This window comes from Seriola lalandi, unplaced genomic scaffold (assembly GCF_002814215.2).
Source record: "Seriola lalandi dorsalis isolate HSWRI2012SDOR001 ecotype SW California unplaced genomic scaffold, Sedor1 jcf7180002054945, whole genome shotgun sequence".
NCBI classification, from domain to species: Eukaryota; Metazoa; Chordata; class Actinopteri; order Carangiformes; family Carangidae; genus Seriola; species Seriola lalandi.
Window position 1 is genome coordinate 435,941 of NW_019525496.1, and position 12,136 is coordinate 448,076.

General features: G+C 39.4%; 2 protein-coding genes across 2 annotated transcripts in view; both read right to left on the reverse strand.

Moving 5' to 3' along the window:
• The window catches only part of LOC111644963 (succinyl-CoA:glutarate CoA-transferase-like), an 11,015-nt gene extending 5,409 nt beyond the window's left edge, over positions 1–5,606 (reverse strand). The window contains exon 1 of the mRNA XM_023393965.2: positions 5,527–5,606. Coding sequence (XP_023249733.2) covers positions 5,527–5,606 — 80 coding nt within the window. The remainder of the gene's footprint in view (positions 1–5,526) is intronic.
• bmp1a (bone morphogenetic protein 1a) overlaps positions 4,368–12,136 on the reverse strand; it is a 30,208-nt gene continuing 22,439 nt past the window's right edge. The window contains exons 10-20 of the mRNA XM_023394029.2: positions 11,719–11,835; positions 11,205–11,350; positions 10,932–11,127; positions 10,583–10,708; positions 9,372–9,532; positions 9,005–9,185; positions 8,756–8,881; positions 8,427–8,554; positions 7,868–8,081; positions 7,261–7,511; positions 4,368–5,840 (exon numbers count right to left, since the gene is read on the reverse strand). Coding sequence (XP_023249797.1) covers positions 5,706–5,840; positions 7,261–7,511; positions 7,868–8,081; positions 8,427–8,554; positions 8,756–8,881; positions 9,005–9,185; positions 9,372–9,532; positions 10,583–10,708; positions 10,932–11,127; positions 11,205–11,350; positions 11,719–11,835 — 1,781 coding nt within the window. The 3' untranslated portion in view covers positions 4,368–5,705. The remainder of the gene's footprint in view (positions 5,841–7,260; positions 7,512–7,867; positions 8,082–8,426; positions 8,555–8,755; positions 8,882–9,004; positions 9,186–9,371; positions 9,533–10,582; positions 10,709–10,931; positions 11,128–11,204; positions 11,351–11,718; positions 11,836–12,136) is intronic.

Here is a 12,136-nt window from a genome sequence, read left to right on the forward strand (position 1 = left end):
CAGTTATTGGACTTCTGTGCTAGTCACAGCTTGGCCATAACTAACACCATGTTCAAACATAAGGATGTCCACAAGTGCACTAGGCACCAGGACACCCTAGGTCGCAGGTCTATAATCGACTCGTATTATTATGCCTTACTATATTATTTTGTCTTATGCATTGCCATACTATGACGTTTTTTGGCGTTTTTGTGCCATACTATATTTTGATGTTTTTTGTCATTATTATGCCTTATTACATAATTTCATCCCATGCCTTGCCATACTATGACATTTATATGACCTTTTATGCCTTAATGTACTAAGACAATTTTTTGACGTTTTATGCCCTACTATACTGTGCCGTTTTTTGGCATTTTTTGTGCCATACTATATTTTGATGTTTTTTGTCATTATTATGCCTTATTATATTATTTTGTCTCATGCATTGCCATACTATGACCTTTTTATGATTTGACATTTTATGCCATACTATACTATGACGTTTTTTGGCATTTTTATGCCTTAATATATTTTGATGTTTTTTGTCATTATTATGCCTTATTACATGATTTCGTCCCATGCCTTGCCATACTATGACCTTTTTATGACATTTTATACCTTAATGTACTAAGATAATTTTTTGACGTTTTATGCCATACTATACTATGATGTTTTTTGGCATTTTTATGCCTTAATATACTTTGATGTTTTTTAGCATATTTATGCCTTATTATGTTATTCCGTCCCATGCCTTGCCATACTATGACGTTTATATGACCTTTTATGCCTTAATATACTAAGATAATTTTTTGACATTTTACGCCATACTATACTATGACGTTTTTTGGCATTTTTGTGCCATACCATATTTTGATATTTTTTGTCATTATTATGCCTTACTATATTATTTTGTCTTATGCATTGCCATACAATGACGTTTTTTGGCATTTTATGCCTTAATATACTTTGATGTTTTTTATCCTATTCATGCCTTAATATGTTTTTCCGTCCCATGCCTTGCCATACTATGACGTTTATATGACCTTTTATGCCTTAATATACTATGATGTTTTTTTTTGACGTTTTATGCCATACTATACTATGACGTTTTCTGGCGTTTTTGTGCCATACTATATTCTGAAATTTTTTGTCATTATTATGCCTTGCTATATTATTTTGTCTTATACCTTGCAATACTATGACCTTTTTATCACTTTTTATGCCTTAATATACCATGATGTTTTTTTTTACGTTTTATGCCATAGTATACTTTGATGTTTTTTGTCATTATTATGCCTAATTATATAATTTTGTCTCATGCCATGCCATACTATAACGTTTTTATGTCCTTTTATGCCTTTATATACTATGATGATTTTGGACGTTTTATGCCATACTATACTATGACACTTTTTGGCATTTTCATACCATAGTATACTTTGCTGTTTTTTAGCATATTTATGCCTTATTATATTATTTTGTCCCATGCCTTGCCATACTATGACGTTTATATGACCTTTTATTCCTTAATATACTATTATTATTTTTTGACGTTTTTTGGCATTTTTATGCCTTACTATATTATTGTGTCTTATGCTTTGCCATACTATTATGTTTATGACCTTTTATGCCTTATTATACTATGACCTTTTAATGCCTTAATATACTATGACTTATTTTAGCCTCACTATACTATGACGTTTTTATGACTTTCTATCCTATGTCATTTTTTTTTGCTTTTATGCCTTACTATACTATAACGTTTTTTATTACTTTTTATGCCTTAGTATGCTATGAGGTTTTTGTGATTTTTTATGCTTTAGTATAGTGTGAATTCTGATTGATCTCTTCTTGTTGTCTTGGCTAATTCTTCACTAGAGTCCCTCTATACCTCAGTTCATGCCTGTTCCATTGCTGCTGCCTGCTCCTGCTGTAATTGACTGCTGTGAATCCATTTCCAGCCACCTCACTCACCTGCTTCTCCCATTCAGACAACTCACCTGCTCCACACCAGCCATCCACCTCCACGCTCCTCCTGTGACTATACTATGACATTTTAATGCCTTACTATACTATTACTTTTTTTAGCCTCACTATACTGTGACCTTTTAATGCCTTAGAATAATATGACTTTTTATGCCTTACTACTTTATTATGCCTTACTATACAAGGACATTTTTATTCCTTATTGTACTATGACATTTTAACGCCTTACTATACTATGACATTTTAATGTCTTACTGTACATGACGATTTTATGCCTTTCTATACTATGACATTTTAATGAGTTACTCTACAATGATAATTTCATGCCTTTCTATACTATAACTTTCTTATCTCTTATTATACTATGAACTTTCAATGCCTTACTATCCTATGACTTTATGCCTTACTGTACAATGACATTTTTATGCCTTTCTATAATATGGCCTTTTTAATGTATTACTATACTATGACTTTTTTATGCCTTATTATATTATGACCTTTTAATGCCTTACTATATTATGACTTTTTATAATATTCTTTCTAATAATAATGATAATAATAATAATAATAATAATGTTTATACTTTTTAGTATGAGGTGTTATACAGCTGTCACTGTAAAAACTATGAATGGGATTTCTATAGAGGTATCTTTGTCATACTGTTTCTTTCACAAATTGACTGAATGATTACAATAAACTCAATGGTAAAGAAATGACACCAGTTAGTAGTTAACGTTAGTTTAGCCTACATATTAACAATGAACAATAAAATTGCTATACGTCATTTCTAAACAAAAAAAAAAAAAAATCAACAGCAACAGCAACAGCACTTCTTGCCGATTATTTTGGGGAAAATAACATCACATAAAAGACTACGTGCTCTTACTTTGAAAAGCGGAAAACGGCGTCGTCAGCAGGTGATCACAAGTAGTCGAGTGATACAAGTAGATTTTTGTTCAGACTGGCGGAAAGTTTGTTTCAAAACTCCGTGTGTGTAAAATTGAAATCCACAAGCGTAGAATTGAGATCCATAAATGCTTTTCCGCTTCACAAATAGAAAATTGATTCACACGTCTGTTTAAAAGTTGTAAATGTTAGGAAGATATTCACAAATTCTTTTCATTTGTATTCAGATATTTATTTATTTTGGAACTTGTTTGTGTATTTGCAAATCCGTTTTTTTATTTGCAAGAAATTTTGGTGAATTTGCACATTTATTTTTTATATTTGTCGAGGGATTTTTTACGTTTACAGACTACACATTTACGCACGGATTGTCGATTTGTTCACACAAAAAAATGCTACCTCCATACAGCAGAATCAAATTTATTACGATGCATTAACATTTCCACTTTCAGTGGAGGGACTTCTTCATTTGTTTATGTGTGAAAGTGTTTTTACAGAGATCACATTTTCACGCAGATGCTGTAGAAGGAAATAATGTTCATTATATAGGGTAAAATGTTTCCTGATCCAGAAGGAGTGAAATACAGTCTGCCTTTAGTGGAACAAAGACACTACTCCTTTCAAACTATGATTGATGGTTTCTGCTTTAATATTGTTATTTCTGCTCATGTCTAAATAGCAGTCACCATTTTCACTCGACTAAAATGAGAGAGGACAGATTTCACTATGTTACAGATAAGTGTTGTAAAGGTACCTCAAATTACACAAATCCAAAATATGCTGAATAACCTAAATGATACCCTTCTTAGTACCTGCACCGTTCAGGAATCTTTATCATTTATTCATGAATGTAAAACATGTCTTGGTCCTTTTAAAGTGTGTTTACCTAAACTGTTTCTCACCCAAACTGCAGTGTTGTTACATCTGCATGTATTTGGCAGTACGTTATGATAGGTTAAGTGGCACAAGGGCTCCACTTTCAGGTTTACCACGCTGCCAGTTTTCGGTACAGTGATACTACTATGCTCCCTGTGTTTTTATGAAGAAGCATAATAGGATAGTAATGGAATAATTGAGGGAGAGCAAGGTTACATGCAAAAGAATGTATATGTAGAAAGGTGGAAAAGGAAATGCTTTCCTACTCTGGTCTGAAATGACAGGCTCCATCTATAAATACCGAACCACAGATAAGATGAATAATGGATATTTATATTTGGCTTAGATAGTTGTTTGTTTTTGCTGGGTGTCAGGAAAACATCTCAAACACAGACCATTGTGCCATTTAAGTCCTCAGCTCTGTTACTCCTACACTCATGCAACTCAGTCAACGCAGTGCAGCACATGGTTTTAACTTATACGGTATAAAACAGGTTTCCTGTAATCTGTTAATATTGTGAACAAAGGTCAGACATCAAACAGGTGTGTCAGACTGCTGCAGTTTCACACAACATTACTGCCATTGTGTTGGATGAAAAATAAATGGAGAAAAGGGATGAGTGAGCAACATAGTATATTCAACATAAACCAATGGCTATACATTAGAAGGCAATTATAGGGCTAATTTCAACAGTACCGTTCCACCTTTACATCATATATGTAATTACTATAACAATAAATACCCAGGCTCATTTGGTTCTTGAGAAATACTTCATTGTACCAAGAAAAGGCATTTTCTCTGGAGAGAAATTATTTTACATCAGATCTGTAAATCAACACTGAAACATATCATATCTTTATTACCCCATGTTACAGGGCACACACAATGTTCAAGTATGCCTGAGGAACTAAATGGAGCAATTAACAAAACAAAAAAAAAAACAAAAAAAACAATGAAGAATAAGAGAGATAAAATGCATTTAAAAATAAGTGAACTGGCATTGCATTTCACAAAAATTCATAAGCTCATGATTTTGGAACAATTCACTGTAAAGTGCTAACTGGTTCGAGCTGAGAAAAGCACATGTTCCCTTTGAAAGATCATACACATTACTTTATACATGGAGGTACAGTAATAGCCAGTCATCAGGCAAGCAATTACCAACCAGAAGACATGGACCACATTTCATGTATTAGTCCTTTAATAAGATAACTGCTTCCTTAATTTCCTTGTTAATGGTAACAATGAGAATCTTGCCACTGGTTGCCAGGACAATGCCAATTACAAATGCTGGTGTTGTCACTGTACAATTTTCCTTCTTTCCTTGTAATTACATGCAATTGACTGACATACAGTATCAAAATCTCAAGTCAAGTCCTTCTAATCCTTTTACGGATTGGAATCCTTGAACCAAAGGGATAAGAGTGTAAGGAGAGAAGAGCAATTATTGAGGAGTGCAGGAGACCTTCCCATACTCCTCCTCCTCTTCCTCTCCTCCCCCCTGGATATGGTGGGCTGGCCCGACAAAAGCAGGGATCTGTCCAGCTGATGCCTGCCTTCCTGCAGGTCCTGAGAATCCACTGTTTTCCTTTGTGCCTCTTATTAGGAGGCATGTTTAAAAAAAAAAAGAAACAAATGAAAAAAATATCTGGAGGGGACTGGGTCAATAAATTTTCCCCTACTGTCCGCCTAAAGCGGACGTTCACCCTCCCTCCCCAATCCTAACCATAAAAAGGTAAAAACAAGGTGTACTGCAGAATGGCTTTACTCCTCACAGTCTGTGGGGGGAGCTAGAGCCCCTAGGAGCTGAGGTGCGGTTGGTGGTCTTGCGGCTGTTCTGTCGTGTCTGATTCATCTTGGTGGCCGAAGGTTTCCGAGCGTCAGGCTGGCGCCTCCCCTGGGGGCCCCTCCGTTTGCCCCTTTGCCCTGCACGGCCCCTTCCGGCCCCCGCTGGTCACTTGCGTGAGTGCAGTGTGTCCTGGAACTTGGTGCTGGTGTAGCGGACGTGAAATCCTTTTTTGTTGATGGTATCGTCAGAGCGGAACTTGATCACAATGGAGTCGCCGGCTGAGTAGATCTCCTCTGGAGGCTGTCAGGACGGACAAAACAACAGATTCATTTGTGGCTGTCACGTTCTGGTTCTTTGACTGCACTTCAATTAAAACTAAATACTTCTCACATGCTGAAACCGGAGTCAAATCAGTGACCATGAGGAATGGCTTCTAACTACAAAGGACAGCTAGTTCTGTAACAGCCAGGGGCCACATAAGGGTTTGTGAGCAGGACTGGCCCTTTCCAGCTTTATTATGATTCAGGCTTTGGCTGCTATTGAAGTGAGGATAAAATATACTCTGATGATTAGTGCCAGGTGCACCACTGCAGAGAGAGCTCTTTTCTTCCCTGAGCAAAACCATATACTGCACAGCAGTTCACATATTTCTACTGTCTTGAGTATAAAGTCAGCCAAACTGTTTCCAGTGAAACAAATGAGGAGTTAACTGTATTATGTGAGCACAGAAAATATGCAACACTTGACCTGGCTGTTTGTCAGAATAGTGGTGTCACATGAATATTAATTCAGAACATCATATTGAAAAATAATTAGTTGGTTGAGGTGCTCTGGCAGCTGCCCTGTGGCTACGACAAAGACAAGCGCTGCAACGTCAAAGCAGCCAAAGCTTGTGCAACCAAGTGTAGAAACATCAGACTGTTGATTAAAGCTGCCATTCATAACATGAATAATATATCCACTATAGCACATAAGTCTTGGTTTAATGGCAAAGGGATTTAAAACAAAAGGAGAAAGTGGCCTGCAAATTTTATTGTAGACCCAGCAATATGTAGTCTACTATTTGACTGAGAAAAGCCCTTGGGCTAAAAGTAAGTCTCCCCACACTATAATGAGTTTTCACCCTACTTTAGGCTGAATTGTGTCAGTTTATTTCGACCTGTTTTATAAAAGGAAACTTGATTGAGAAGCCGTTCCCCGGGGTTCCCAGGGTGTTATGTCCCCTCCAGCGAATGATTCATTGGAACAAGCGTGAGTAAAAGGCCAGAGCTTATTACTGAAGTGTGCAAATGAAATCAAGCTGTTCTCTGACCTGAGGAAACTTGTGTTTCTATTCCCTGCTGCTCTCATTGTTCCAGACTTCGGCTGCAGCCTCAGCATTGGCTGATTAATTTGGAGTTACAACCCAATGCCAGAGATTCTGACAGTCTAGGGAGTGACGGCTTGTGTCGACCTACAGCTGCCTCCACAGCAACACTCCCAAACACGTCAACTTTAACAAAGTGATTAGAGTGTGAGTATGGACCGGAATCAAACGCTGCAGGGCAGTTCACAAAGTCACCCTATTACAAACTGCTGGCAAGGGTTGCTCAACAGCAGCACTAATTCCAAAACTATTGTCTCAACACTCCTGCTGTTATACTGTAAAAATGAAAAAGTGCTGTGACAAGCCAGTTGCAGTTGTCAAAGAAAATAGTGGTTTCTCTAAAAATATTCTCACCCCTGAGCCACAGTAACGTCCCAGCCGTGGAGACTTGGTGTCATCTCCATCAAAGAGCTCCATGTAGTCATAGCCACAGTCTGCCTCCTCCTCAATCTCAAAGGTCTGGAAGATGAGCTCCACGCCGTAGCCTTTCTCAGCTGAGATCACCCATTCACAGTCAGAGGCTCCAGGGTAGTTATTGTCCCCAAACTGGGCATGGGAGAACAGGTCCTTGGTTTTGACTTCAGCCTTAAGATGACCTCCACATTCTGTGGACAGAAAAGTTGGGCCGAGGTGCGGGTTTTTTTGTAGACAGAGGGCAGAGTTGATAAGAAATAAGACCAGCTGCTGTACTTGTTGGTCTGTGGCTCATTTGTGGTTTACATCGTCATCCAGATACAAAGCATTCTGTAATACACTCTAGTTATATATGAGTCATAATCATTCTCAGACAGGGTGGTTTAACATGCAAAGTTTAACATGTTATTAATTGACCGCAAATGAACTCGATCCCCCAATAACATGAAGCTTTAGGGATTTTACTGACATCCCTTTTAGGTACTATTGTGCTTTTTATTCAAAAGGAACAGAAACCGAGTACTGTTACAACAACATCTGTTCTTACCTGCAGTGTGGGAAGCTTCAAAACCTTTCTTCTGCACAGAATTATCAGAGAAAAAGCGAATGAACAGCTTGTTGCCACTAGATGTGATGGGCTGGGGCTTCTTGGTGCCACAGAAGCGACCCAGACTTGGTGCTTTTCCATCACGCCCATCGTAAATCTCAATGTGGTCATAAGTACATTCCAAATGGGCCTCCACATCAAGCTCATTGAAGGCCTGTGACAAAACAAAACGTTGACTGAGTAATGTTTTTTTTTTTTTACTACAGATCAATAGAAATGTATAGACTCAACCGTTTTAGGCTTCTTTTTCGTTTTGATATTATAAGTTGGTACTGATTTTCTTTAAAATAATCTACTGTATGTTAGAAAAATGCAAATACTAACAGAAGGGGGAGTTGCACATCATTGTTAGAGGCCCATAACAGTTTCTGACATCAGCACAGTAAACACAGATGGCCTTAATAGATTTAACAATTCAATTACACAAATGAGCTACACGCAAATAAATACATGACTGACACGTGAAATTATACAGAGGGCAGGAAGAAGTGGCACATACAATTTTAATGCGGTGGCCTGGAGTGGTGGTGAGTGCCCAGGTGCATGCCTTCTTGCTGGGGTATTTATCCGGCCAATTGGGGCTGGTGATGATACCACTCACACTATTCACAGTGTGATCACAGCCAGCTGCAAAAAGACATCACTGATTGAACTCTGTATCATCTTAAAACTGAAGAGGCAAGCGCTTGGACTGCACTTGGAACTGTTTTTGACACAAGACAGCCTGCACACATCAGCCCAAATGGCTGCTCTGATCACAAAAGATAAGTCAAGAACACAGATAATTGTGACACCGTATCAAAGAGACAAACATTTGAGGTGAAATACCTTCTTTACAGTCGTGTTTGTTCTCATGCAGCACAAAGCCACTCCTGCACTGACAGCTGTAGCTCCCAAAGGTGTTAACACACTCATGTTGACAGCCACCATTCTCCTTAGAGCACTCGTCTTTGTCTGAGGAAGCACAGAGGACACAACCTTGGTGACTGTTCCCTTTGAAGGCTCATAGGTTTCAGCCCTGAGTGACAGAATGGAAATACTTGAGATATTCCGATTGAACTCTACCGGAAGACTCACCTGAGAAGAACTGTGCTTTAAAGCCCTTTTTGGACACTGTATTGTCTGATTTGAATTCAATTCGCATGTTGTTGTACTGAGAGGTAATAGCTTCTGGTTTCTCTGCCCCACAGAACTTCCCGTGTAGCCTTGAATCTGCAGAAAGCCCGCTGCGCACCTCCACGTAGTCATACTTACAAACCTGGGCAGAGAAGCAGAGCATGTGAAGAGGCTGGCTGACATTTTATTTGGTTTTAATTATGAGACATAAAGGGGAGGAGGACTTTATTTCCTATGAAAGTGGAAAGATGTGGGGCAGTGACAGAGAGAGAGAGAGAACACAGAACAAACCCACCCCGCGCCGATTCATAATAACCCTAGTGCTCACGTCATTGCCCTCAGTCTCAAAGACGTCAAAGAGCAGAGTGATGCGGTACTGCGTGGGGGCAACCAGCTGCCAGATGCAGTTCTTGTTTGGAGGGTACTCTCTAGGCCAACCCGGACTGGTGATTGACCCATTCAGCTTGGTGATGAAGCCTCCACAGGCAGCTGTACAGAAAACACAATATGGGAGGTGACAAGGACAAATAGTTAGCTTAATACAGATGCAAATGTGCTGACAGAAAATAAATTATATCACCAGGTTTCAACAGGATCCAAATGTTATATTGCAAACCATACAGTTAAAATGAAAGCTCTCCGAAATACCCTTTCTGTGTCCCGAATAAGCCTGATTACTGCCCAACCTGCCTAAGAGGACTAAGGCATGCTTTGTATCAGTTACGCAACACAAACATGTTAGAACAACTGGTGGTACCCATTCCCGCACCTGACTAATCTTAGCTAAAATGAATGTGCAGTGTTGATCACTGCAGTTAGAAAAGATTGTTAAGTTATTAGATGTGGATGTTATAATAGTTACATAGATGTAAGGTACTGGTTTGTGACCCATTTTATTTTTTCAGAGTAAAGTAAATGCAGTTAAAAAAAAAAAGACAACATTCTTTGTTGTCTTAATGTGCCATATTTACTTTCTTGACAGTATATATATCTTGTATAAGAGCTGACTGCAATGTCGGTGTGAGAATATTGCAAAGATGCATAGGCTCTCTGTCATACCATTTATGTACCTATGGGATTGTTTATGTGAGTGCCTATGCCATTAAATTTGTTGCGATTACCAGCCTCTCTCTTCAAATCTTATCTGAGCTTGCATTATTTCAATTTAACCTGCTTTTCTTTCACTTTTACAGCTCTACATTTTCTACAACAGCAAAAAGATCTACTGCATAAGCTGAATATTGGTACACATGGCGAAGCTGTAGTGATAGTGAACGTCCTCTAGGGGCGAACAGTGGTTACGTGATGAACCAGATATTGTACAGCTAGTAGTTGGATCTTAAACAACAACAACATGTAATTTGAGATAAAAATACTTACATTGTTTTGACTCAAATCTTTCAGCACAAGCATCACGGTATCCTTTCTGGCTTTTAGGAATGACTGTACTTATTGTATTTAGGTGGCTAACTGTGTTAAGGGCTTTAGCATGTTAATTACATGGTGAGCAGGGCTGGTAACTTTTCTCCCTGTACTTACCCTCACAGCTGCGCTTGTCAGCAGCCAGCTCGTAGCCTGGGTCACAGGCACACTTGTAGCTGCCTAGTGTGTTGACACAGCGTTGCTCACAGCGACCGTTGTCCGGCTTGGAGCACTCATCCATCTCTGAAAACACAAAGATATGTTGGGACCCTGTTAGACGGCCCCCTGGCTTGACGGCTTACAAGGGAAACCCTCCAAAACAACAGCGCAGGCAAGTGAAGAGGGTCGCAAACAATCCAAAAGTGCAAGTGGAACAAAAATATCTGGAATAAACTGCTGGAATAGACAGACAAGAGCAATTCCTGGAAAATTCTCTCCGAAGAGTTTACAACCCTTAACCCCTCACCTTTGAAGAAGTTGGCAGCGAAGCCGGCCTTGTTGACGGAGCCATCTGAAACAAATTTCATCCACAGGTGGTTGGAGCTGGTTTTGATGTCATCTGGCTTGTCGTAGCCACAGAAGCGGCCCAGCAGAGGGCTGTTCTCAGAGTTCCCATCACGCACTTCCAAGTAGTCGTAGGCACAACTGTCATGTCTCTCAATCTGAAGAAGGGTAGACGGTTGGAGGTTAACAAAAAACATGATTTGATTTAATAAATTACAAAGGACTGGGGTCTTACCTCAAAAGACTGGAAGGTAAGGCCAACATGATAGCCCTGAGCTACAGAAATCTTCCACACACACACTTTGTTGGGCCTGTAGTCATCAGGGTAGTTGGGGGACTGGATCTGGCCATTGTCCTTCTTCACCTCCCCGCCACAGATGGCTGCATATGACAATAAAAAACAATACTGAGCTCCCTTGATAGCAATATCATGAGCACATGCCTCTGAAAAAAAAAAGAAATCTCACTGTTCTGATTTACGCAATGTGGATTAGCTGAAATGCCTCCACCTCCAGCTCCCACACACACAAACACACATCATCCCTTTGCATGGTCTGGAAACAATGGAGCTGAATGTGAAGACCGGCCAAAATCTGATTAATGCAGTGTAAAGTGCCTGACACATCAGCAGTAGTGGAGCCAAAAACTGTGGATATTAATGCAGCTCCTAGGCACATTTTTAGATGTGTGACTGGCCATGCGTTCAGTGCTGGAATGGAGTAAGGCGAGGTCGTGGAATAGGTGCTTACCCTCATAAACAGCGGAGAAACCTTTTCCCACCCAGTTACTGCTGCTGCGGAACTCAATCCACAGACGGCTGTCAGTAGAGATGATTGGCTCAGGCAGCTTATCACCACAGAAGCGACCTGGGTCACAGGTGGAGACACACGTGGAGACACACACACACACACACACACACACACACACACACACACACACACACACACACACACACACACACAGACCAAGATTTGATCAATTACACGATGATGATAAGCGAGTGAGAGAAGTGAGAGAAACCATTAAAAAGAGCTAAACTTACAATTAGCATCTTTATTTTAGCATTTAACCTTTGGTAAATTCATATACTGTATGTCCTGGGTTTGACTAGCTGACACTAAAGGACTACTGTAAATTCTTGTCTCATTAGCCCAGAAACAAATTCAA